This window comes from Carcharhinus amblyrhynchos, chromosome 4, assembly GCF_965287045.1.
Source record: "Carcharhinus amblyrhynchos chromosome 4, sCarAmb.v2.hapA, whole genome shotgun sequence".
NCBI lineage: Eukaryota > Metazoa > Chordata > Chondrichthyes > Carcharhiniformes > Carcharhinidae > Carcharhinus > Carcharhinus amblyrhynchos.
The window spans coordinates 12,881,982-12,907,905 of NC_137327.1; the positions used below are offsets into that span (position 1 = coordinate 12,881,982).

At 46.6% G+C, this 25,924-nt stretch overlaps 1 protein-coding gene across 1 annotated transcript in view; it reads left to right on the forward strand.

Moving 5' to 3' along the window:
• gse1b (Gse1 coiled-coil protein b) overlaps nucleotides 1-24,652 on the forward strand; it is a 575,648-nt gene extending 550,996 nt beyond the window's left edge. Inside the window, exons 11-17 of the mRNA XM_080186715.1 lie at nucleotides 1,246-1,358; nucleotides 6,137-6,407; nucleotides 9,159-9,275; nucleotides 10,645-11,034; nucleotides 17,706-17,975; nucleotides 21,628-21,731; nucleotides 24,022-24,652. Of these exons, the coding sequence (XP_080042841.1) occupies nucleotides 1,246-1,358; nucleotides 6,137-6,407; nucleotides 9,159-9,275; nucleotides 10,645-11,034; nucleotides 17,706-17,975; nucleotides 21,628-21,731; nucleotides 24,022-24,156 (1,400 nt within the window). The 3' untranslated portion in view covers nucleotides 24,157-24,652. The remainder of the gene's footprint in view (nucleotides 1-1,245; nucleotides 1,359-6,136; nucleotides 6,408-9,158; nucleotides 9,276-10,644; nucleotides 11,035-17,705; nucleotides 17,976-21,627; nucleotides 21,732-24,021) is intronic.
• Nucleotides 24,653-25,924: the final 1,272 nt, after the last annotated feature.

A 25,924-nucleotide genomic window follows, 5' to 3' on the forward strand; every position in this document is an offset into this window, starting at 1 on the left:
GTGTTGAGGGATGGGTAAATCCTCTGCAGTTTAGAAGCTTGGGAGGCAACATCAGTGGAATGTGGAAGAATGTAGAGGGTTTGACCAGGGTTGACACAGAGATTGTCCCCCGACATTTCACCCCCCAGTCCCCCAGTACCCCAGTCCCACCCACCTGGGGATTCTCAAACATGGATGCACAATCTCAAGATGAGCGAACAATCACCTAGGATGGAGCTAAAGATAAATTTCTTCACTCGGAAGGTTGTGAGTTTGTGGGATTTTCTACCTCAGAAGGTTAGGGATGCTCCTCTGTTGAGTATGTTTAAGTAAGAAGTCTGGCAACACCAGGTTTAAGTCCAGCCAATTTATTTGGTACTATCAAATAAATCGGTTGGACTTAAACCTGGTGTTGTCAGACTTCTTACTGTGTTTACCCCAGTCCAATGCCGGCATCCCCACATCATGAGTATGTTTAAGGCCAAGATTGACAGGGTTTTGCTTTCTTGGGGACATCGAAGGAGACATGGAGCGGTCAGGAAAGTGCAGGAGGTACAGAAGATCAGCCATGATGATGTTGAGTGGAGGAATAGGCTGGAGGGGCCGAATGGTCTTCTCCTGCCACTATTCCTTGTGTTCTTCTAACCCACTCCCCTCTGCGTCAAACACCAATTGCAAAACCACTCGGGCTGATGTCAGCTGATGTAGTCCAGGTACTAAAACTGTGACTCGGCTGCTGTTCAGCACGTAAGCAGGGTCAACTTTCTCAACAATCGCTTCAAAGTGGTGTACTTCTGGAAAGTAAGATTGGTATTTTGAGCCACTGCGGTACTTGATTCAGTGGGACTATATTTAGTCAGAATCTGCTGTATCTCTCAGCGTGCGTGCGCCTGTGTGTGTGTGTGTGTGTGTGTGTGCGTGCGCGCGCCTGTGTGCGTGTGCGCGTGCACCTGTGTGTGTGCGCGCGTGCCTGTGTGTGTGCGCGCGTGCCTGTGTGTGTGCACGCGCGCCTGTGTGTGTGTGTGTGTGCGCGTGCGTGCGCCTGTGTGTGTGTGTGTGTGCGTGCCTGTGTGTGTGTGCACGCATGTGTGTGCGCCTGTGTTTCCATGTGTGTGTGTGCACTCAGTTAGTTAATTGTAGGATTGAAATGAACTAATTGGGCAGTGCTGCTCGGAGTGAATGTGCTGACACAGCAGACTATATTTGCATGCTGTCAGGCTGCTTTGTCAGTTATTCTGTCACTTTGCTTCCACTGTTCCTAATTAGGTTATTACTATGACTTTGATGACTCGTATGATGAAAGTGATGAAGAGGAAGTTCGAGCACATCTCTGGCGAGTTGCTGAGCAGCCGCCTCTGAAACTTGACGATTCATCTGAGGTATGTTAACACTTCTCCGTTGTGACATCCCAAAAATAGCTCGTGGAACGATAATGAGAATCTGATCGACTTCAGAAGCCTCCAGTTTTTTTTTGCCTTCTTCGCCACATTGTCAATTTGCCATCCCCCTTTTCTGTAACAAAAACGTTTCTGCTCAAACTCCCTACTTATTGTTGGATTTTCAAACAAAATTAAATGCATCATGTTGATCTGTTGAGCTCACATTTTACTGCTATTTTATGTCAAACTCTGTGAAAGAGAAAAGAGCTTAAAATTGAGTTATCATAAAGTTGGCAGTCGTCAACTTCTAAGTTTGTATTTATATTGCTCATAATGCTTCTTTTATTCCAACTTTTCTTCAAGTTCCTTCCCTCTACAACCTGGTTGGAAGGGCCCCTTACACACATTTCCCATCCTTCCCTCACTGGGGCGGCACGGTGATTAGCACTGCAACCTCACAGCGCCAAGGACCCGGGTTCAATTCCCGGCTTGGGTCACTGTCTGTGTGGAGTCTGCATGTTCCCCCCATGTCTGCATGGGTTTCCTCTGGGTCTCTGGTTTCCTCCCACATTTGGAAAGATGTTTTGGTGAGGTGCATTGACCCGAACAGGCGCCGGAGCGTGGCGGCTAGGGGAATTTCACAGTAACTTCATTGCAGTGTTAATGTAAGCCTTACTTGTGACTAATAAATAAACTTTAACTTTCACTCCCTGACAATGGTTAGGTGCATTGGCCATGCTAAATTCTGCCTCAGTGTATCTGAACAGGCACTGGAGTGTGGCGACTAGAGGATTTTCACAGTAACTTCAGTGCAGTGTTAATGTAAGCCTACTTGTGACTCTAATAAATAAAATGCCCACTCTTTGGTTAATGTGGGCATGCAATCTGACTGTGAGTGGTGGCACACCAACCCACATCCTCACCCAATGTCAACAGAGAACCAGGTTTATACACATAGACGTATATATATGTACACCCTGACACACACACACACACACACACACACACACACACACACACACACACACACACACACACACACACACACACACACACACACACAGTTACCAGGAAGAATTGATCACTGCATGATTTTCCCTGTCTCTGGACTGAGTTGCTGATCCCTCTAGAGCCAGCCTGGGATAAATGCTGTTTGTCCTGGAGGGTTCAGTGTGGCACCAACGTCACCTGAGCCAACAAGAGTCACGGTGCTGTGTTTAAATAAATTACCCAGACAAAGTAATGCTATTTCAGCACTGGCCTGAGCATCGCATTCCCAGCAAAATAAAAGTGCTCCTGAGTAGCTTTTCCCAGGCTACGTGTTTAATTTGACGCAGTTAGGGAGATTCCCATTTCCCACTGCGTTCTATGGATCAGCTGTACACTGAAGCAGCTTATCGGACGGTGCATTAAAACAGATGTAGCCCTGCAAGAAACAAAAGCAAATTGCACGGTCGTTCCACCGAGTGGAGCAAGCAGACTTCAGAACAGAGCAGTGCTATACCTGGACTGTGATCATTAGAATAACCACCATTGACCCTTGGGTCTGCACTGACCACAATCCTACCCAGACCCAATCTCCATAATCCCAAGGATTTACCCCAGCTTGTCCCCCTGACACTAAGGGGCAAATTAGCATGGTCAATCCATCTAACCCACACATCTTTGGGGTGTGGGAGGAAACCGGAGGAAACCCACACAGACATGGGGAGAACGTGCAAACTCCACGGTGACCCAAGCCGGAATTCAAACCCGGGACCCTGTGAGTGAGCAGTGCTAACCACTGTGTCACCGTGCTGCACACCTACTTAGAGTTCATTAAGAAGTGCAGGAAGGACAGTACATACTGACCTGTAGCGGTGAGAAAAACTCATCAATAGACAAAGAAATGGTGAATGACGGAGGGGGGAAATTAAACAAATAACTGGAGGAGGCTGCAAAAAGTGTTTCCAGCACATCAGTGCAAAGCACATTTGCAACAACCTTCAGTCAGAAATGCAGAGTGGATGATTCATCTGGATGTTCCCAGTGTCACAAATGTCAGTCTTCAGCCAATTCAGTTCAGTCCATATGATATCAAGAAATGGCTAAGGCACTGGCTGTTGCTAAATCTACAACCCTGACAATATTGCTGCTACAGTATTGAAGACTTGTGCTCCAGAACTTGCTGTGCTCTTAGCCAAGCTTTTCCTGGCATCTACCTGGCAATGTAACAGGTGTACCAGCAGTGTGTACCATCTACAAGAAGCAGTGCAGGAACTCACCAAAGCTCCTTAGACAGCACCTTCCAAATCCGTGACAACTACCATCTAGAAGGATAAGAGCAGCAGTGACATGGGAACATCACCACCTACAGAGTTCCCCTCCAAATGACTTACTATCCTGACCAGGAAATAAATGGCTGTTCCTTCACTGTTGCTGGGTCAAAATCCTGGAACTCGGTCTCTAACAGCACTTTGGGTGTACCTACATCACACGGAATGCAGCAATTCAAGAAGGCAGCTCATCACAGCAATTAGGGTCAGCACTGCTGGCAAAGCTCACATCCCATGAAATAAAAAGTGGAACATTTTAACACTCAGATCTGGAGGAATTCTGGTCTTTGAGTCACCCCGTCCCCAGATGTAATGTATCTGAAGGTAAAATGGTGACAGGTTAGTGAAAGGTTGCAAAGTGTGTTTCGGAATGAGACATGATCCAGCCCAGGTTGGTTTCATTCCAAAATCAAGCGCAAGAAGACTGTGGGTGCACGATTTCTTCACGGTGGAAAGGAAAGCCTTGTTTTGGTTAATCGCTATAGTAAGTGGATAAATATTGAGTCTAAAACGCTGGACCATATGAATATTGATAGATGGGAAAGAGCCAGGGAGTGGGCAAATTATGTAGCTCTTCCAAAGAGCCGGGAAGGACACGATGGGCCAAATGGCCTCTCTCTGTGCCGTAAGATTCTTTACATTTCCTCCCATCCACAATATCCTCCATCTCTCGGGTTCCAGCAGGTTGACTAACCATCCTGGATTTTATGGGACCATCCTGTAATTTGAACACTCGTCCCTTATCCTGGGTTGTTTGGGGCAGCCTTTGTGTCAAATTTTTGACCCACTGTGCCAGCCATGGTAACCTGGCTTGGCAGCCAAGCCGGCCTCTTTCTGTGCTGTAGGATTCTACAATCACATGACATTGTACTTCTTTCTTTTGCCCCCTGTGTACCCTCTGGATGGCAGTATCCCTTCAACTTGCTCTTCATCTGATTCTGTGTAACTAAACTAGGGAGATTGTATAGAATACCTTACCAAAACAAGCATTCAGGTATTTGTCCAGTAATTTACATTTGCGTCCTTGTTCCTAACACTAACATAATGGTGACTGAAGATAAGAAATTGATTGGGTCTACAATGCAGTGGGGTGGCTGACTAGGTGGGTGGCATTACAGCAATTGACATAACAGCTCTAAATAGCAACAGACTGACCTGAATTAGGTGTAAAAACTAACTTAATTTGGCTTGCGTCAATCAATCTTCATTTAATTACATTATCATCTCGATGCATTTCTTCATTCTGTCCCCTGATACTTCCAATTAAATCACTGAACAGGATCATTAGTTCCTCTACTCATCAATTCACCAATTTACCAGCTTGAATTCAGCTACATGGCGATGAGTTGAAGAGCTTCAGTTGACCCAAACCGCATTGTTAAATAGTTTCAGAAGACGGTCCCATGCTAGTGCTCGGTCTCTGGGAGCTGGACGAAACACTCAGCTTTTTCCACGATTTACACAACAGCAGGAGGACTAGCACACACGATCCTGCAGAGATGTTTGCCGGCTGTGACTTGTGACTGTATCACCTGTCCTCCCTAGTCAGGATGCAGTGGGGCTGTATAGGCCTATAAGAATACTGTAAGCCTGTGGGAGTAGGCCGAGGCCCTGGTCATGCTAGAGCCTTCCTCCTGAACTGAGTGGTTAGCCCTGCTGCCTCACAGCACCAGGGATCCGGGCTCGATTTAGTTTAGTTTTAGTTTATTGATTAATGTCACAAATAGGCTTACATTAACAACGCAATGAAGTTATCGTGAAAATCCCCTTGTTGCCACACTCCGGCGCCTGTTCGAGTACATTGAGGGAGAATTTAGCATAGCCGATGCATCTAACCGGCGTGTCTTTCAGACTGTGGGAAGAAACTGGAGCACTCAGAGGAAACCCGTGCAGACACGGGGAGAATGTGTAGACTCTGCACAGGCAGTGACCCAAGTCGGGAATCGATCCCGGGTCCCTGGCGCTGTGAGGCAGCAGTGCTAACCACTGTGCCACCAAGCCACCCCGTGCTGACCCAGCCAGCAATGCCCATATCCCATGAGTGAGTAAAAAAAATTCAGCATCCACAGTAATTTGCTTTGATGTTAAACTCTGGTGTCCTGACTAACATTTATCTCCCCAGAAAGCACGTTGCTGTTTGTGGGAGTTTGCTTGGTGTAAATTGGCGGTCGTGCTTCTGAGATTACTGCAGTGGAAAATACTTAATTGACTGCAAAGCACTTTTGAGACATCTGATGGATGTGAAAAGCGCTATATAAATGCAGGTTTCTTCTTCCTCCCCACCCCTGCGGCCCCACACCAACTTCAGGCTCTATCTAACCTTTTGAGTTAATAGTTATGAAATATAAATAGAGTGAGAAGCAGAAAAGGAACAATTTTTCGGTATCTGCACCATTGCCCTTTCCTCTTCCTGTGCTCTCGAGTGTTACCGAGTTCATCACACCCTGTCCTCTGTCGTTTTAGAAACTGGATTTTCTGAGAGTGTTCAGCCTGACCACCCAGGCGCGGAGAGAGGAGCTGCTGAAACAGAAACAACGCAAGAGGCGGCGGATGCTGATGGAGCGGAGTCCCTCACCGCCACGCGTCCCCAACAAACGCCAGGCGCCCTCGCCACGGCCCCTGCCCACCAGCAAGTACAGCGCCGACGAGATGAACAGCACTCCCGACCTCGCGGAGAAGAAGAGATTCCTGACGTCTTTTAGTCTTGCACACATACTCCCAGAGAAAAGAAAAGGTAAAAACATGCATGCACCTTCCCATTGAGGGGTGGCACAGTGGCTAGTACTGCTATCTCACGGCGACGGGGACCCTGGTTCGATTCCGGCCTCGGGTCGCAGTCTGTGTGGAGTTTGCACATTCTCCCCGTGTCTGTGCGGGTTTCCTCCGGGGGCTCCAGTTTCCTCCCACAGTCCAAAGATGTGCGGGTTAGGTTGACTGGCCATGCTAAATTGTTCCTTAATATCAGGGGGATTAGGAGGGTAACTGTGGGGTTACAGGACAGGATAGGGCCTGGGTGGGATTGTTGTTGGTGCAGGCTCGATGGGTCATATGGCCTCTTTCTGCACTGTGGATTCGATGACTGTTTCTTATGGACAGACAAGTCCCGGGCAGCAATCAGCTGTTTTTTTTCTAATGGGATCATTTTATTCCTCTACCCACCCACTCATTCATTGCCACTGAAGGATGTGGAGGCCAAGTCATTGAGTGTATTTAAGACAGAGATAGATAGATTCTTGATTAGTAAGGGGGGGTCAAAGATTACAGGGAAAAGGCGAGACAATGGGGTTGAGAAACTTAGTAAGAAGTCTCACAACACCAGGTTAAAGTCCAACAGGTTTATTTGGTAAGAACATAAGAAATAGGAGCAGGAAGGAGTAGGCCATCTAGCCCCTCGAGCCTGCCCTGCCATTCAATAAGATCATGGCTGATCTGAAGTGGCTCAGTTCCACTTTCCCGCTTTCTCCCCATAACCCTTAATCCCCTTGCCTACCAAAAACCTATCTACCCATGTCTTAAATATATTTAGTGAGGTAGCCTCCACCACTTCAACGGGCAGAGAATTCCAAAGATTCACCACCCTTTGAGTGAAGAAGTTCCTCCTCAACTCCGTTCTAAACTGCCCCCCCCCTTATCTTGAGGCTGTGCCCTCTAGTCCTGCTGTCCTTTCTGAGTGGGAAGAATCTCTCTACCTCTACCCTATCCATCCCCTTCATCATCTTATATGTCTCTATGAGATCCCCCCTCATCCTTCTAAACTCCAACGAGTACAAGCCCAGTCTATTCAGCCTCTCTTCATAGTTCAACCCCCTCAACTCCGGTATCAGCCTAGCAAACCTCCTCTGCACTCCCTCCAAGGCCAAAATATCCTTGCGCAAGTGCAGCGACCAAAACTGCACACAGTACTCCAGCTGTGGCCTCACCAGTGCCCTGTACAGTTGCAGCAAGACCTCCCTGCTTTTATATTCAATCCCCCTCGCTATGAAGGCCAGCATCCCATTCGCCTTCCTGACCACCTGCTGCACCTGTAGGCTGGGTTTTTGCGACTCATGCACAAGGACCCCGAGGTCCCTCTGCACCGTAGCATGCTGCAGCCCTTCGCCCTTTACATAGTAATCCCTCCTACTATTATTCCTGCCAAAGTGGATAACCTCACACTTGCTAACATTGTACTCCATCTGCCAGGTCCTTGCCACTCGCTTAGCCTATCTAGATCCCTCTGCAGACTTTCCACACCCTTCGCACAATTTGCTTTTCCACTTATCTTTGTGTCATCAGCAAATTTCATCACCCTACACTCAGCGCCCTCCTCCAGATCGTCTATATAAATGGTAAACAGCTGAGGCCCCAGCACCGATCCCTGGGGCACTCCACTAGTCACCAACTGCCAATCTGAATAGCACCCATTGATACCAACTAATGTTGGACTTTAGCCTGGTGTTGTGACGCTTCTTACTGTGTTTACCCCAGTCTAACGCCGGCATCCCCACACGTTGAGAAACTTAACAGCCGTGATCCAATGGTGGAGCAGGCTCGATGGGCCGAATGGCCTAATTCTGCACCAGTTTCTTCTGGCCACTCCCACTCCCATTGTTGCTCCCTTCTCCCAAATCCCCCCTTTATCCATCCTCCCTGAAAACAGTCTTTTCCACCCTAATATCTGGTATCTCATCCACATTGCTACTCTTCATACCGAGCCTTCCTGGTGTCACACATCTATCTGTTGGAGGGCCAAGAAGGGGGAGAGGGAGTTGAAGAAAGATTGTCTTATCTAAAGACAGCAGCTCCAGCAGTGCAGCCCTTCCTCGGCACTGCACCAGAACGAGAGCTTGGATTTTCTGCTTGAATCTCTAGGGTGGGATTTGAACCAGTGACTTTTTGCCTGGGAGGTGATGGTGGGACTAACTGAGCCATCAGTGGCTGACACTTAACACTATGACAGTTCCCTCCCATATTATGTCTCTATTCCAAGTGTTTTACCCACTCCACTAACCTTTGCTCCCTCCACTCAGAGGGTGAGAACGCTACTGAGCTGAAATTGACAAGAGTTCCTGCTGCGAGCAGGACTTGATTAGATGCAGCACTTTGAGTCATTTTAAAGATGATTAAATAAATGGAAGAATTGTTAATTAAAACCTTGAAAGAATCTTTGAGCTGAAATCAGAAGATATTAAACTTTCCTTCTGCCATTTACGTGGGATTGTGCATGTGTGTTTCTGTGTCTGTGTGTGTGTGTGTGTGTGTGTGAGAGTGAGTGTGCTTGTGTGTATGAGAGTGAGTGACTGTGTGTGAGTATATCTGTGTCTGTGTGCGTGCAGTGTTTGTGTTATGTGTGTACGTGTCCGTGTGTGTGTGTGCACGTGTGTGTGTGTGCACACGAGTGTGTGCGCATATGTGTGTGAAATTCCTCTATTGAATTAACTAATGTTTAAAATCTCGGAGTTGACCCTTTTATTTATTGGTGCTCTTCTCTCCCTCCCACACACAGAAAAGGAGACCCTGATGGAAATGATCCATTCCCTAAAGCAGAAGCCACGGCCTTCAGAAGCACCTTTTAAATATCTCTCTCCTCCATCGTGTAGCAGTCCCAGCTCTTCTCAGACTGGTGAGTGTTGACCTCTTCAAGCGATCCTTGTGTAACCCGTCCGCGGGAGATTCCTGAACTGCTGAACGTATTGGGAAGTACACCCTAGGGTAACTTTCCTCTGGCATTGTGGTGACACCTTCAATTTTCACACCTGGAGAAATGGCACCTCACGTGACCTACAAGCCCCAGGCAGATGATGTGCTAAAGGGGTTTTTTTTAGGCTTTGTCTTTTCCTGTGCCTTTAGTCAGAGTGTGCAAATCCCTAAGTTAATGTAAGCTGGTCCAGTGGTTAGTAATTAAATCTATGGCACTGCGTTGGCTTATGAGGGACTCCCAGGTTTGATCCCTGGTTCGTGCTGCAGTAATGAACGTTGGCCTGGATTGGTGCAGTGCAGTTATCTCCCAGTACCCTGCGGCCTAGGGTGAGGTAAAAGTAGTCATGATGTGGAGATGCCGGCGTCGGACTAGGGTAAACACAGTAAGAAATCTGACAACACCAGGTTTAATCCAACCGATTTATTTGATAGTAAACTCACAAGCTGTTCATCAGGTGAATGGAATTCTGAGGCCAGAACTCTCCATTCACCTGACGAAGAGCTTAACCTCGAAAGCTTGTGAGTTTACTGTCAAATAAATTGGTTGGACTTAAACCTGGTGTCGTCAGACTTCTTACTGAGGTAAAAGTAGCCAAGATTCAGAGGCCAAAATAACCACAGGGGAAGGTAACCATGGAAATCAGAGTTCCAGTTGGAGAAGCCACTGCCTCGTGCAGTTACTGATCTAGAGGGCCGAGATTCAAGTCTACTGGTTTCGCCGATCTCAGCTGGGCAATGCGTGAATGGAGGAATAAGCAAGGACAACCCCCCACCAAACCGCCCCGGCTAAGCCTACACAACAGACTGTCCACCTGAGTGTGAGTTTACTGGAGAGAGTCGCCAGTTGAAACGTGTCTTAGCACCAGACTTGCCTCAGAATTGTTACAGTGCAGAAGGAGGCCATTTGGTCCATTATGCCTGCACCGACCCCTCCAAACAGGTATCATGGTCTAGTGCCTTTTCCCTGCCCTCCTGCATATTGTTGCCTGTAAAATTAATTGTTGTGTAGCACAGTCCATTTTATTTGTTGCATGGTTCCTCTGTAGGTGTTTGTGTGACTGTGCACACAGTGTTTCTCACAGAGCAGGGCTTGTGAGTTACTGCGTAGCCACGCACTCGCACAGTTTCCTGGGTGCATTAGTCACCTTCTAACAGGGAATAAGGAAACTGATTTTCCTTTAAGTCCTAGCGTTCATGCCTGGGCAGCACCTTGAGCAGAACCCTGCAGCGTTAGAAGAGCATGCCCTTTTTTTTCTGATCCTGAGACCCTTTGCCTGTTTTTCCTTCTGCAGTTGCCGCCGCCGACTTGCCGAACGCACATTCAGCGGCCGACTCCGACAGGCCGCCAAGTGCCACCCCCCTCGTTCCGGCCCCGCCAGAGCTCCGGAAGAGTGCCGAGCCGGTCCGGGCGGAGCCGCCCAAAGCCTCGGAGACGACCGCCAGGCCCAAGGAGGGCGGCCCGCACGGCGACAAGGGTCGGCCTCTGGAAGGGCCAGTCGGGAGCAGAACAGTGAGCGTGCTGACCAATGCCGCGGGTGCCCCGCAGAAGGAGAACCCTGCGTCCGTGCACAGCCTGAGTGAGAAAAGCAAGCCCTGGGAAGTGTTCATGGCGGAGGATTTTGCCCAGCAGTTTCACGAATCCGTGCTGCAGTCCACGCAGCGAGCATTACAGAAGCATAAAGGTAAATGGGACCGGATGCCTGCCTCACACTCCTGAAGGAAAAATACAACTGCTAATTGTGCACTTTAAGCTATCTTAGACAGTATGGTGCACATCGCTGCTAATCTGTCGCAGTCTAATAGCCCCAAACTGTATGATTATGATAAGGCTTAATGTACCAGTAGATATATCGTGGTAAATAACCTTAAATTCAAACAGCAAAACATCCAAAAACAATTCATGCGTGTAATTATATTTTGAAACGCATTTGATTCTGCAGCCGTTCTCCACCAATAAGCTTCATGCAAGCAGCGCTCAGTTTTTTGATGATGTTGGTTGAAAGAGAATCCATTGCATTAATTCCATGGGATTTTTATAACATCCGCTCAGTAAAACCTGACTGTGAGACACCCCCTTATCCACCATTGTAAAATGACAACCCTCAGTGCCAGCTCCAGCTGCTATGGAGATACTAAATTGAAATGTGGTGTGGGCTGGCAGGTTGCCCCTGTGGCGCTGAACCCCCTCCACACAGTGACCGACGGACACAGCTGCGGCCCACACACAGATGCCTGTGTCTCTGGTGGAGCGGTAAGTGTAGGAGGCCTCCCGTTAGCCTGCCACCAGCCAGCAACCTTCAGGCTTTGGCCTCTCTGTAGCAAAATCATGGCAGTGCCCACGGTACAGATGGCACTGTATCCCCGACACATGTGACAATAATGAATCAAATCAAAGTGTGCCCACTGGCGTCAGCGCTGAAAGATCCCACCCTGTGTGTCTGTCATCTTCCACAGTGTAAGTCATGATGTGGAGATGTTGGCCTGGAGTGGGCACAGTAAAACATCTCACAATACCAGGTTCGAATTACAAGCTTTTGAAGCGCTGCTCCTTCATCAGGTGAGTGATCAGAGGCGCACTCCGAAAGCTTGTGATTCTAAATAAACCTGCTGGGCTTTAACCTGTTGTTGTGAGACTTCTTACAATGTAAATCAGTTTGTGGATCCTCTATTTGCTCAGAACCTTCAGAAAATCAGCTTTCTTTTTAATTCTCTTGTGGGATATGGGTGTCGCTGGCTGGCCAGCATTTATTGCCCATCTCTAGTTGCAGTTGAGAATCAACCCAAGTTGCTGTGGCTCTGGAGTTACATGTGTCGCAGACGATACGAAGGTCAGTGATGTTGTGGATGGTCTGGAGGGATGTCAAGCTGCAGCGGGACATAGATAGGATGCAAGACTGGGCGGAGAAGTGGCAGATGGACTTCATCGCAGATAAATGTATAGTGGTCCATTTTGGCAGGACCAATGGGATGAAGGAATACAATATCAAGGGTAGGAGTCTTAGCTGTGTCGAAGAGCAGAGGGATTGTGGGATCCAGGTCCATAGGACTCTTAAATCGGCCTCACAGGTGGAGGATGTGGTCAAGAAGGCGTATGGTGTACTGGCCTTCATTAATCAAGGGATTGAGTTTAGGAGTCGGGAGGTAATGCTGCAACTTTATAAGACCCTTGTCAGACCCCACTTGGAGTACTGTGCGCAGTTCTGGTCACCTCACTACAGGAAGGACGTGGAAGCTATTGAAAGGGTGCAGAGGAGATTTACAAGGATGTTGCCTGGATTGGGAGGCATGCCTTATGAAGATAGGTTGAGGGAGCTAGGTCTCTTCTCCCTGGAGAGACGAAGGTTGAGAGGTGACCTGATAGAGGTTTATAAGATGTTGAGAGGAATAGATAGGGTGGATTCTCAGAGGCTATTTCCCAGGGCTGAAATGGTCACTACGAGAGGACACAGATTTAAGGTGCAGGGAAGCAAGTACAGAGGAGATGTTAGGGGTAAGTTTTTCACTCAGAGGGTGGTGAGTGAATGGAATCAGCTGCCATCGGTGGTGGTGGAGGCGAACTCGCCGGGGTCTTTTAAAAGACTTCTGGATGAGTATATGGGATCTAATGGGATTGGGGGTTATAGATAGGTCAATGGCTTAGTAGGTATAGAAGTGATCGGCGCAACTAGTGGGCCGAAGGGCCTGTTTGTGCTGTAGTGTTCTATGTTCTATGTAGGCCAGACCAGGTAAGGACAACAAATTTCCTTCCCTAAAGGACATTAGTGGACTAGATGGGTTTTTCTGATAATTGGCAATGGTTCCATGGTCATCAGTAGATTCTTAATTACAGATACCTTTTACTGAATTCAAGTTCCACCATCTGCCATGATGGGGTTTGAACCCGGGTCCCCAGAACATTAGTTTCTGGATTGATTGTCTAGCGATAATACCACTAGGCCATCGCATCCCCTAGTAAGTTAAAAGACTGATTAGATATTGGGCTGGAGTTCAGTATCCTCCACAGGTGTGTTTGAAGGTGGGACAATGCTTGTGAAATGCAGCGAGTGACTTGTCCACCTGCCCACCCTCACCTGCCTCCCATCGTGTGGGAGACGGAAGAGGCATTGGGTGGCCTGACCACCATGGGGCCTATCGAAGTCCATCAGTGTCCAATTAATGGTTATTTAAGCTCCTCCCCCTCCTCCCCTACCCCCGATTGCTATTATACACTTAGCCAGGGGAGGTCCATGCCAAGTGTAGTCCAGCAGCTTTAGTTATGTGGGCCAGTGTTGGTAAAAGGGGTTAGGAACCAGCTATCAAGGGGCCTCCCATGCCACCCTCCTCCCAAGGTCATACCATCCTATAATCTCAGGGATTGCAGCAGTCCAGGAAGGCAGCTCCTCACTACCTTCTCAGGGTGGGCAGTAAATGCTGTCTTAGCCACTGCCACCCACGTCTCTTAAGTGAATACAAACATGAAAAAAGGGGGCTGGCTCCAGTTCCAGTAGTGGCTTCAGTGGAACCTGGAGTTCTAGGCCAGCAGCTTTGGACGATGGGGCTTCCTCCCCAGACAAGGCCAGAGGTCATACCCGAAGCCAATCACAGTGTAAAATGGTTGCAGAGTTGCTGTCGTTGACTTTGGCAGCTTCCCAATCAAAGCTTTTAGTCATAGAATCATAGAACCCTACAGTGCAGAAAGAGGCCCTTTGGCCCATTGAGTCTGCACCAAACACAATCCCACCCAGGCCCTACCCCCTCATCTCTTCACATTATACCCACTAATCCCTCTAACCTACACATCCCTGGACACTAAGGGGCAATTTCTTAGCATGGCCAATCAAGCTAACCCGCACATCTTTGGACTGTGGGAGGAAACCAGAGTACCCAGAGGAAACCCACGCAGACACAAAGAGAATGTGCAAACTCCACACAGACAGTGACCCGAGCCGGGAATCAAACCCAGGACCCTGGAGCTGTGAAGCAGCAGTGCTAACCACTGTGCTACCAGTCGGGGGTGGATAGTGGGTGGAAATATGGCACCTTATCAAATCCAGCCCATTCCGTTTTGGAATCTGAAATAGTCCAGGTTACATTGAAGTTTGACTTTTGTTTTCTTGCTTGTTTTTTTTTCTAACCCTTATCCTCCTCCGGTGCTGGCGCATGGTGTCACCCGAGTGGCCGTGAGTCATGCAGCATTCGAGACTGCAGCTTTTGTGGAATCCTTGCAGTGCAGAAAGAGGCCATTCAGCCCATTGAGCCTGCACCAAATATAATCCCACCCAAGCCCTATCCCCTGTAACCCCATGTATTTACCCTGCTAATCTCGCTGACACTAAGGAGCAATTAAGTATGGCCGATCCATCAAACCTGCACATCTTTGGACTGTGTGAGGAAACCAGAGCTCCCGGAGGAAACCCATGCAGACACGGAGAAAACGTGAAAACTCAACACGGACTGTAAACCAATGCCATAATTGAATCCGGGTCCCTGGCGCTGTGAGGCAACAGTGCTGACCACTGGGTGCCGCCCCAATGGGAACCCATCACAGCAGTCCTCACACTTTCCAGCACAATTCCTGATTGGAATCTTCTCCCCCAGTCTAACTTGGATATTCCAGATTTACGGAATTGAATTAAAATTCTCCTATGTTCCAACTTGGACAAAGGATCATCTGGACTCGAAACGTCAGCTCTTTTCTTACAGATGCTGCCAGACCTGCTGAGATTTTCCAGCATTTTCCCTTTTGGTTTTAAATTCCCTTGCATTGGGATTTGAGCCTGTGTCCCCGGAGCATCAGCCTGGGCCTCTGGAATGTCAGCCTGGTGACATTACCACTACACCATCACCTCCCGCATAAAATCAGCCACATTGCTGTGGGTCTGGAGTCACATATAGACCAGACCGGGCAAGAAGGGTGGATTTCCTTTCCTAAAGGACATTAATGAACAAAGTGGACTAGGATCATCATTAGCTATTTAATTCCAGATTTATATCGATCGTGGGATTTGAACCCCAGTCACCAGAGCACTAACCTGGGTCTCTGCATTATTAGTCCACTGACAATACTACAGTGCTATTGTCTCAAGGACCCAGCTGAGGGCAGCTAACAGAGCAGTTGTTAAACCAAATGCCTTGTCCTTTATCCAGTTTATGCTTTATCCACTTTGCCAGAAATTAGATAGATATTAGATACATATTTCTTATGTTCTTATGTTTTGTAGTCTCTGTAGCTAAGAAGCACAGAACCACATTGTGTGAGGGTATTTAGAGCCATCAGGAGAACTGACCACAGTATTATTACACTAAGGTGTCACTGTTGGCTCAGTGGTAGCATTCCCCGATTCCAGCTCGGAAGATTTTGGGTTCATAGAATCCCTACAATGCAGAAGAAGCCATTCAGCCCATTGAGTCTGCATCAACACTCTGATAAAGTATCTTACTCAGGACCTCTCCCCTGTCCTATCCCCGTAACCCCACACATTTACCCTGCTAATTCACTTAACCTAACAATTTGGACATCAAGGGGCAATTTAGCATGGCCAATCCACTTAACCTGCAATCTTTGGATCATGGGAGGAAACTGGAACGCCCGGAAGAAACCCCACGCAGACACGGGAAGAATGGGCAAACATGGACAGTCACCCAAGGCTGGAATCGAATCTAGGTCTCTGAAACTGTGAGGCAGCAGTGCTAAGCACTGTGCCACCATGCTGTCCCACTCCTGAGACTTAAGCATGGCACCTAGTGCACTCCAATGCAGTACTGAGGGAGTGCTGCATTGTCAGAGGTGTGGTGTGTTTCGGTTGAGGTGCCAGTCTGTCTTCTCAGGGATTCAGAAGATTAGTGGCATTCTCTTAGTACTCTGTCCAGAGCCAGAACATATTCCTCAAGCACCATCACATAAACAGATCATCTGGTCAATACCACATTGCTGTCAGTGACATCCTGATGTGTGTAAAGTTGGCCTACTGCACTTCAAAAGCTGCCCCATTAGCTGTAAAGAGCTTTGGGGCGTCCTTAGGTTGTGAAAGGTGTTATAGAAATGCAAGTTTTTTTTTGTTCTTTCCATGTTGAGTGATTGGGCTGTTGGAAAGGGCAAACCTGTTACAAATGCTGCTCACGAGTTTGAGGATAGATTGCTGCTTCCTTTCAAAGCTGTGTGATTTAGCAACTGTTTCTTACACCAGGAAGCCAAACACCCGCTGGGTTTGAACCTGATCGAAGCGAGCACTCCCTCTCAAAGCATCCAATTAACCAGCTGGCTTTTCAGCAAGAAGGAGATTCTGAACATGTCAACCGGCAGTAATTGCAAATGATTATTTGTTTGCATTTTTTTATTAGTTTGCCTTGTTTTTCTGGCTGAAATTCAGAATTAGATAAACACAGGCAAATAGTGAAGGCAAGTCCCTGTTTCATTGCGGTCAGTTTAAACACACATTGGGCTGCCTGAGTGGTGGCAACATGGTGGCACATGATTAGCCCTGCTGCTCCATAGTGCCAGGGACCCGGGTTCCATTCCCAGCTTGGGTGACTGTGCGGAGTCTGCATGTTCTCCCCGTGTCTGCTTGAGTTTCCTCTGGGTGCTCTGGTTTCCTCCCACAGTCTGAAACACATTCTGGTTGGGTGCATTGTCCGTGCCGAATTGTCCCTCAGTGTAACCCGAACAGGCGCTGGAGAGTGGCGACTCGGGGATTTTCACAGTAACTTCATTGCAGTGTTAATGTAAGTCTACTTGTGACACTAATAAATAAACTTCAAACAAATTAGAGCCCACAAATGGAAGCTATAAGCTTACTTGTGACGCTAATAAATAAAATATTAAAATTTAATGTTATGAAGTGGCTTCATAAAGAGTTGAGCAAAGAGAGTAGCAGTAGATGAACTAAAGCAAGGTAATTGGAGGTAACCTAAAGATGCAGAAATAGATTGCAAGAAAGGAGTTAAATAATGTGCGTTTCTTCAACTGGTTGGCATGGCAATGTCATTATTTGATTTATTATTGTCACACTTATTGGGATACAGTGAGAAGTATTGTTTCTTGTGCGCTATGCAGACGAAGCATACCATTCATGTAGAACATGGGGGAAGGAAAGGATAGGGTGCAAAGTATAGTGTTACAGTCACAGCTAGGGTGTAGAGAAAGATCAACTAAATTTATAGGTTTGTTGACACAAATCCAGAGATTGCCCACTTGGGTCATCTGTTTGAGTGAGAGATGTTGAGGTACAGGTCAGCACGTTATCAAAGTGAGCATTGTTGAGATATTCTCAACCCAGCAACGCCATCTCCTTACTCCCCCCTTCCCCAGGGTATCACCACCACCATTCGAAACCTTGATTTCTTTTTGTTTTCTCCGACCTGCGTCTCTCTCCAGGTACCACGGCGACACTAACTGCGGAACAAAATCACAAGCTGGATGCCTCTGTCCGCTACAACATTCCAGAGATGCACTCGGTCAGCGGGACCCTGTTTACACATCAGAACGGCCAGCACGCGGCCACCCAGACCAGGAAAGGGATGGCGTGCGAGCGCGAGGAGGAGTCCGACAATGAGGATGACGAGGAAGAGGAGGACCCGCGGCCTTTCCAGTCAAAGTGGCAGGGCATTGAAGCGGTGTTCGAGGCTTACCAGGAATATGTTGAAGGTACGGTGCAATGGGTGTGGTACGACTGACTGGCTTGCTCTGCCATTTGAGAAGTCAATCATAACCAACTATGTTACTGTGGACTAGGAATCACAGGTAGGCCAGCCTCAGTAAAGATGGTAGATTTCCCTCCCTAAAGGACATTAGTAAACTGAATGGGCTTTTACAACAATCTAATAATTTCATTGTTACCAATACCAAGACTAATTCCAGATTTCATTCTTTCAACTAAGTTAACTTAAGTTCCACCAGCTGCCATAATGGGATTTGAACCCAGCTCCTGAGCCTCTGGATTAATGGTCTAGTAACACTGTCTTAAATTTCTGAAAGTTTATCATCTAAATGGAGAGAACTCTTGAGTTTTAAAATTAAAGTTTATTTATTAGTGTCACAAGCAGGCTTACATTAACACTGCAATGAAGTTACTGTGAAAATCCCCTAGTCACCACACTCCGGCACCTGTTTGGGTACACTGAGGGAGAATTTAGCATGGCCAATGCACCTAACTAGCACATCTTTCAGACTGTGGGAGGAAACTGGAGCACCCGGAGGAAACCCACACAGACACGGGGAGTACGTGCAAACTCCGCACAGACAGTGACCTAAGCTGGGAATTGAACCCAGGTCCCACAGCGGGATCTGGATGTCCTGTGATATGAATCGCAGAAAGTTAGTACACAGATACAGCAAGTGATGCGGAAGGCAAATGGAATGTTGTTGTTCATTACAAAAGGAATGGGATATAAAAGTAGAGTTTTACTGCTACTGTACAGTGAACCACATCTGGAATACAGTGTATAGTTTTGGCCTCCCTACTTGAAGTATGTAATTCCACAAGAAATAGTTCTGAGAAGGTTCAGTCAACTGAGGATGAAGGGGTTACCTTATGAGGAAAGGTTAGGCCTGTGTCCATTGAAGTTTGGAACAACGAGAGGTGGTCATGTTGGTCAACTCCACTGGAGATTAGAAGACTTAAGAGGCGGCTTGATTGAAACCTTTAAGAGGGGTATAGGCAGGGTGGATGTACAGAGGATGTTTCCTCATGTCAGAGAATCTAGAACTGAGAGTCACTGTTTCAAAGTAGGGGTCATTCATTTAGAACGTAGAACAGGACAGTACAGGAACAGGCCTTTCACCTCACGATGTGCCGAATATGATGTGAAATTTAAAACATAGATGAGGAGAATTTATTTCCCTGAGTGCCATGAGTCTCTGGATAAGAGGTCTCGCATTTAGGGTAGAGATGAGGAGGAATTTTTGTATGGTCTGGTAGTGGTGATGGACTCATCATCCAGAGGCCTAGGGGACACAGGTTCAAATCCTACCATGGCAGTTGATGAAATTTAAATTCAATTAATCAATAAAGCTGGAACATAAAACTCTTTAATGGTGATAACGATCATTTATTGTTGTAAAAAACCCATCTTGTTCACTAATGCCCCCTGCTGTCCTTACCTGGTCTGGCACACATATGACTCCAGACCCACAGTAACATGGTTGACTCTTAACTGCCTTCTGAAATAACCCAGTAAGCCACACAATTCAAGGGTAATTAGGGATGGTGGGCAACAAATGTTGACTTTGCCAGAGATATCCACATCCCATGAGAGAATGATGAAAAAAATTCACTCAGGGTCATTAGCCTGTGAAATTCTCTTTCCCAGAATTCAAGGAGACAGGATCTTTGAATATTTTTAAGGACTGAGTTAGATTCTTAGTTTGGCAAGGGAATCAAAGGTTAGGTACACATCCAATATTCGTTTAAGTTTTAAGTTTATTTATTAGTGTCACAAGTAGGCTTGCATCAACACTGCAATGACGTTACTATGAAAATCCTCTCGTTGTCACTCTCTGGCACCTGTTCAGATACATTGTGGGAGAATTTAGCATGGCCACTGCACCTAACCAATAGGCCTTTTGGACTTCTGAGACCGGTTGAGGACTTCTTCCTTGGAGTAAAAGTTGTAGATTACTAGTCTGGGTGACCAGGTTGTACTCTGTGCACAGTGCAGGTTTAACCTAAGGTGCAAGAGCTCAACAAGGTTTTCACAAAGCAATTGACAGGACTGTCCCCAGTCTTCAATCTCAGCCTTATTTTAAACCCATTTCCCCATTGCCCTGAGAAAGTGGTGGTAGAACTTCCTATTGAACCACTGTAGTCCTTGTGCTGAAGAAGTATTTCCAATGGTCTTCTGTAGGTTGCACCGAAGTGTTGTCCCAGAGCAATAGAAGGAAGGTGGGAATGTGAACCTTCACATTCCAGGTCCTGGAACTGCAGCTCTTCTACTACTTGGTGACAAAAGTCATGGAGCTGCAGAAATAATACCCATTTGAATGTAGATAAATATTTATGCTGAAACCTAATATTTCATTTCTTTACTAGAGGGCATAGGGTCTAAGTTAAGAGGGGAAAGGATTAATGGGAACCTGAGGAGCAACTTTTTTACACGGAGGTTGGTACGTCTGTGGAATGAGGTGGCAGAGGAAGCAGTTGAGGCAGGGACATTGACAACATTTAAAAGACATTTGGGCGGATACATGGATGGGAAAGGTTTAGAGGGATATGGGCCAAATGCAGGCAAGTGGGGTTAACTTAGATGGGCTTTTTGGTCGGCATGAACCAGTTTGGGCCAAAGGGCCTGTCCCCATGCCGTACATTCTATGATTCTATCATTCTATACTCGTGGTTTTAGTCAGAGGTTATGCTTCTTAGGCCACATCACTGTTTTAGCGTATCTTCAAACACATTTTTATCTCATTTGGAGAATAGTGGGGGAGTGACGGAAAGAGTCCTAGCCCAATGACCATGAACACTCCTTCCATGGCCAACAAACCCTGCTGTGGGACTTGAATTTGTAGTTTCTGGCCCTGAGATAAAGATGCCATCACTGCGCCACCAGACCTCCTGTTGTGGTATTGCAATAAGTTGCTATTCTCCATTCATTGAGTTCAAGGTGCAATATTTGTAAAGGTTTCTCAGTGGAATCAGGTGTTTGGGGGAGAAAATTTCTTCAGTTGCTTCACTGAGGTGAGAAACTGAGAATGTTGCGATTGTGATGGCTCACTTGGTAAGGACATTGCTGGGTTTGCTACTGTCACGTAGATCCCAGGTTCAGACCAAATTAACTGAGCCCATCTCAGTCCAGATGCCAGTAGGCTGGACATAAAATAAAAGATCAGCTAGTGTTCAATATTGTGCTTGCATAGTGGTGTCAAAGGGGGAATGAAAATAGAGTCAGCGACAGTAATCCCATAGGTGAACACTTCACACTGATTGTCCTATGTCAGGATTGGCCACCTTCTGATTATCCTCTGATCTGAAACTTTCAAGACCCAATAATGAGGAGATATTAGAGAGCAGTCAATAACCCCAGGATTGGTCAGTGCCCTCGGGAGTGGAAGGAAACCTGAGGGAGAACCCAAAGGATTATGTCAAGAAAGCAAACCTTGCATTCTCATCAGAAGGGAAGTTTTCTTCAAAGACAATAGAAGTCATCAACTTGAAGGGCTGCATGGCCCTGTATCACCCTTGACTGTTTCAAATGTTGAGCTCTGAGACCCATCAATTCCCCCCGTTCCAGCGCCAACAATTCGGTGGCCAGTTTATGCTTTTAAGAAATGGAATAACTCAAAATTGATCATTTTATTTCAGAACAAAATGTGGAGAGGCAAGTTCTTCAGGCCCAGTGCCGACGGCTGGAAACCTTTCATTATAACCTTAGCCTGACCGCAGAACAGCTTTCCCTCAGTATGTCGGTAAGTGCTGAGACCAAACCTTTTCGAAAAATCCACTTGTTTACAACTGACTGTTTTGATTTATTTATTGATTTATTAATGTTACATGTATTGGTATACAGTGAAAATTATTATTTCTTGCACACCGTCCAGACAAAGCATACTATTCATAGAGAAGAAAAGGAGAGCATGCAGAAGGTAGTGTTACAGTTATAGCTAGGACGTAGAGAAAGATCAACTTAGTGCAAGGTAGGTCCGTTCAAAAGTCTGATGGCAGCAGGGAAGAAGCTGTTCTTAAGTCAGTTAGTCATGTCCTCGGACTTTTGTATCTTCTTCCTGACAGAAGAAGGTGGAGGAGAGAATGTCTGGGGTGTGTGGGGTCCTTGGTTACGCTGGCTGCTTTTCCAAAGCAGTGGGAAGTGTAGACAGAGGCAGTGGATGGGAGAGTGGTTTGCATGATGGACTAGGCTTCATCCTCAACCCATTGTAGTTTCTTGTGGTTTTGGGCAGAGCAGGAGCCATACTGAGCTGTGATATAACCAGAAAGAGTGCTTTTTATAGTGCATCTGTAAAAGTTGGCGAGAGTAGTAGCTTAAATGCCAAATTTCCTTAGACTTCTGAAAAAATAGAGATGTCGGTGGGCTTCCTTAACTATCGCGTCGGCATGGAGGGACCAGGACACGTTGTTGGTGATCTGGACACCTAAAAACTTGAAGTTCTCGACCATTTCCACTTTGTCCCCATTGATGTAGACAGAGGCATGTCCTCCACTACATTCCTGAAGTTGATGACTGTTGCCTTCATTTTATTGACATTGAGGGAGAGATTAATGTCATTGCACCAATTCACCGCATTCTCTATCTCTTTTCTTTTCTCTGTTTCATCTTTGTTTGAGATCTGACCCACTATGGTGAAGTCATCAGCATTTTGGGAGCGAGGGGTATTGGAAATCACGATTTTACCAGCTGGATCTTGAATCCCCCACCAGTGATCTCGCATATAGGGAGTCTGGGCTCAGGATCCCGCTCATAGTTTTCAAGAGCCAGTGGTGCCTCAGTGGGACCATGTTCCACCCATGGTGTTGAGCAACCTAACCAGTCAACAATCCTTAGAGTGGCTGCTGCCCTGGTCACGTGGTAATTGCAACCTCCTCACTCACCACCCACCCCCACCCCCCCCAACACGTCATAGAAATATGGAATTCGAACAGATTTTTTTACAGAACAAGTTTAGCCCAGAGCATGCCCCCACCCCCAAAAACTACTGTTGGGAATTAAATTGCATCTCCAGTTATGAAATGATGAATGTTTGTTTATGATTCAATAGAATGTGCCCCTATCTATTAGAGTTTCATTGGTCAGAACATTGAATGCAGGAGTTGGGACGTCTTGTTGAAGTTGTACAAGACATTGGTACTCTTGGAATACTGTGTATAGTTCTGGTCACCCTATTATAGAAAGGATATTATTAAACTATAAAGAGTGCAGAAAAGATTCACTAGGATGGTACTGGGGCTTGGTGGCTTGAGTTATAAGGAGAAGCTGGATCGAGTGGGACCTTTTTCCCTAGAGTGTAGGAGACTGAGGGGTGACCTTATAGAGGTCTATAAAATAATGAGGGGCATAGACAAAGTAGATAGTCAATATCTTTTCCTAAAGGTAGGGAGCCTAAAACTAGAAGGCATAAGTTTAACGTAAGAGGGGAGAGATACAAAAGGGCCCAGAGGGATAATGTTTTCACACAGGGTAGTGAATGTCTGGAACAAGCTGCCAGATGTAGGAATAGAGGTGGGTACAATTTTGTCTTTTAAAAAACATTTAGACAGTTAAATGAGTAAGATGGATATAGAGGGATGTGGGCCAAATGCAAGCGATTGGGACCAGATTAGTGTTTAACAAAAAAGCACAACATGGAGAAGTTGAGCCGAATGGCCTGTTTCCGTGCTGTGAACCTCTGTGACTCTCAGTGCAGTGGAGGGAGATCTGGTCGTGGCTTTCAAAGGGAATTGGATCATTAGCTGTCGGGGAACGAGTGCAGGACCATGGGGAGTGACAGTTAGGTGAGTTGGTCGTGCAGACAGTTGGCACAGACATGAAGGAGGTCAACTGCTCGTTCTTGATGACATTTTTCAAAGTTTTTACCTGTAAGTGAAACAGATGTTGGCATATTTCATGAAATCTTCAGCCTGTGTCAACCAGTGTCCAACAAAGGGCAGAAGTTAAGTAACTCAAAAGAATTCGACCAAGCAAACTTCCCAACAGTGATTCCGACCACCGGTTACAATGTGCTTCTGGTTCTCTTTGAATTGCAGGAACTTTTGGCTCAGAAGCAGAAACTCGCTACAGAAAGGGAACGACTCCAATCGGAACTGGACCATTTAAGAAAGTGCCTTGCACTGCCCACAATGCACTGGTCTAGAAGCTACTTCAAGTCCTACCCAAGGTGACACCCTTGTTAGCTCGGCCACGACATAGAGGAACTATTTTGTTATCCTGGTATTTAATATTCCCATTGGAATCGATACTCTAGGCAAGACCTAAGGAAACGTGCCACATATGAAGCAAAGGGGGTAAATGGATAATCAACCTTTTTTGAATGAACATTGCAATGCAAACGAAACAAGACTTCTGGATCTATTTTTACATAAATTTGCTTAAGGACACCTTTTTTTTTTCCCCAGCCTGTTTGAATATCGTTGTTTTGTTCCCTGACCCCTGTTAAAAAGGACAATTTGCTTTCCAGAGAGTGGGGGAGTCCTCATTGTGACCTCCAGAGCCAACACTAATACATCCCCAATGTACATGCGTTGACTGGACCGTTTCTCTGTACTCCTTTGCTCGAGCGGGAAGCGGTAACCGTCGGATCCCTCGCACGGGGACGCCTATCAGCCCAAAACCCGAGCAACGGAAGAACCGAATCCCTGGAGAAAGCTGCCCCCGCTCCTCCCCTCCCCCCCCCCCAACCCCCCCACCCCAATGCCAACCACGCGTGATTGAAGGACCTCGCTTCGCCACCTCCCCTCTCCCTCCGTTGATCCACCTGCTACAATCCTTGGGAGATCGCTTGCCCATTTCCCCACGCACCCTGAAACCAATCCCCCAGCCCCCATAACCCATAAAACAAAAACCACCCAAAAACACTGGCTCTCTTTCAGGCCCCTTGTACTGCAACCAGGCCACAACAGTTCCAGACTCGCTCAGATGATGAGGCTTTCTCTTAAAACCAGACAAAAAAAATGCACTTAAGGCAATTGAAGGTACCTTTAAAACCAGAATCTTTTAAATCGCATGTTACAGAGCTGAGTGTGTACATTTAAAAAAAAGATAGACTACAGCCTGAAGGGCAGGGGTTTTTTTAATTAAAAATAAATAAAAATGATTTTTCACAAAAGAGGTGCTTTGCCTTGTACTGTATATAAATGAAAACAGATTTTGTATGTTTTTATTACTTTAATTATTGTTATTAAAGCTTGCCATTTTTAATATGTTTCTGCTTTGGCAAATATCTTGCATTTAGTGTTCATACCCGCTGCTGGTCAGGACAACAAAAAAAATTGAAGTGTTTTTTTTTAAAAAAAATCCCAAAAAATTGCGAGCGAAGTGGCTTTCACTGGTGCATGCGCTGACGTTCTATTTTCATGTGGCACCAGTTTAAGATTCCTGTAGAGGAGGAGGATGCAAAGCCTCTACCGCCCCCGCCTGCCCCCCACCGCCATCCACCTCCCCATTCCCCCTTTCCTACCCCCCCGCCCCCATCCCCAATATTTATACGTGCTTGAGACAGACAAGCACCCCTGGCGACTTGTGGCTGTATCAGCTGCTTTATCTCTCCTCCTGTTGTACTGTAATGTATTTTATTTCCGTACCTAATTTGCACTTGCCTGTAATGGGCGCTCAATTCCTTCCACATAAAATGAGAGAAGAGAAAAAGATCGAACGTCCCAGTTTCCACTTGGAAAGTCAGCGCTTGTTGGAATTGGAAGAGGCTGTACATCCCCAGCCTGTTTTGGAAAGCTCCCCCCCCCCTCTTTACTTGGTTCTCCTTGTCCGATGGTGCATTTTTTTGAACACGAGACATAACTTCTCGATTTTCCTCTTTTCTTTTCACATCGAGCAATAGAGCAGCGACAGAGGTGGTGGGATTATTCATTCTTTGACAGTTGATGGGTGACTGCTGCGTCCTGGTATTGAAAGGGTTAAATGTGCATTATTCCT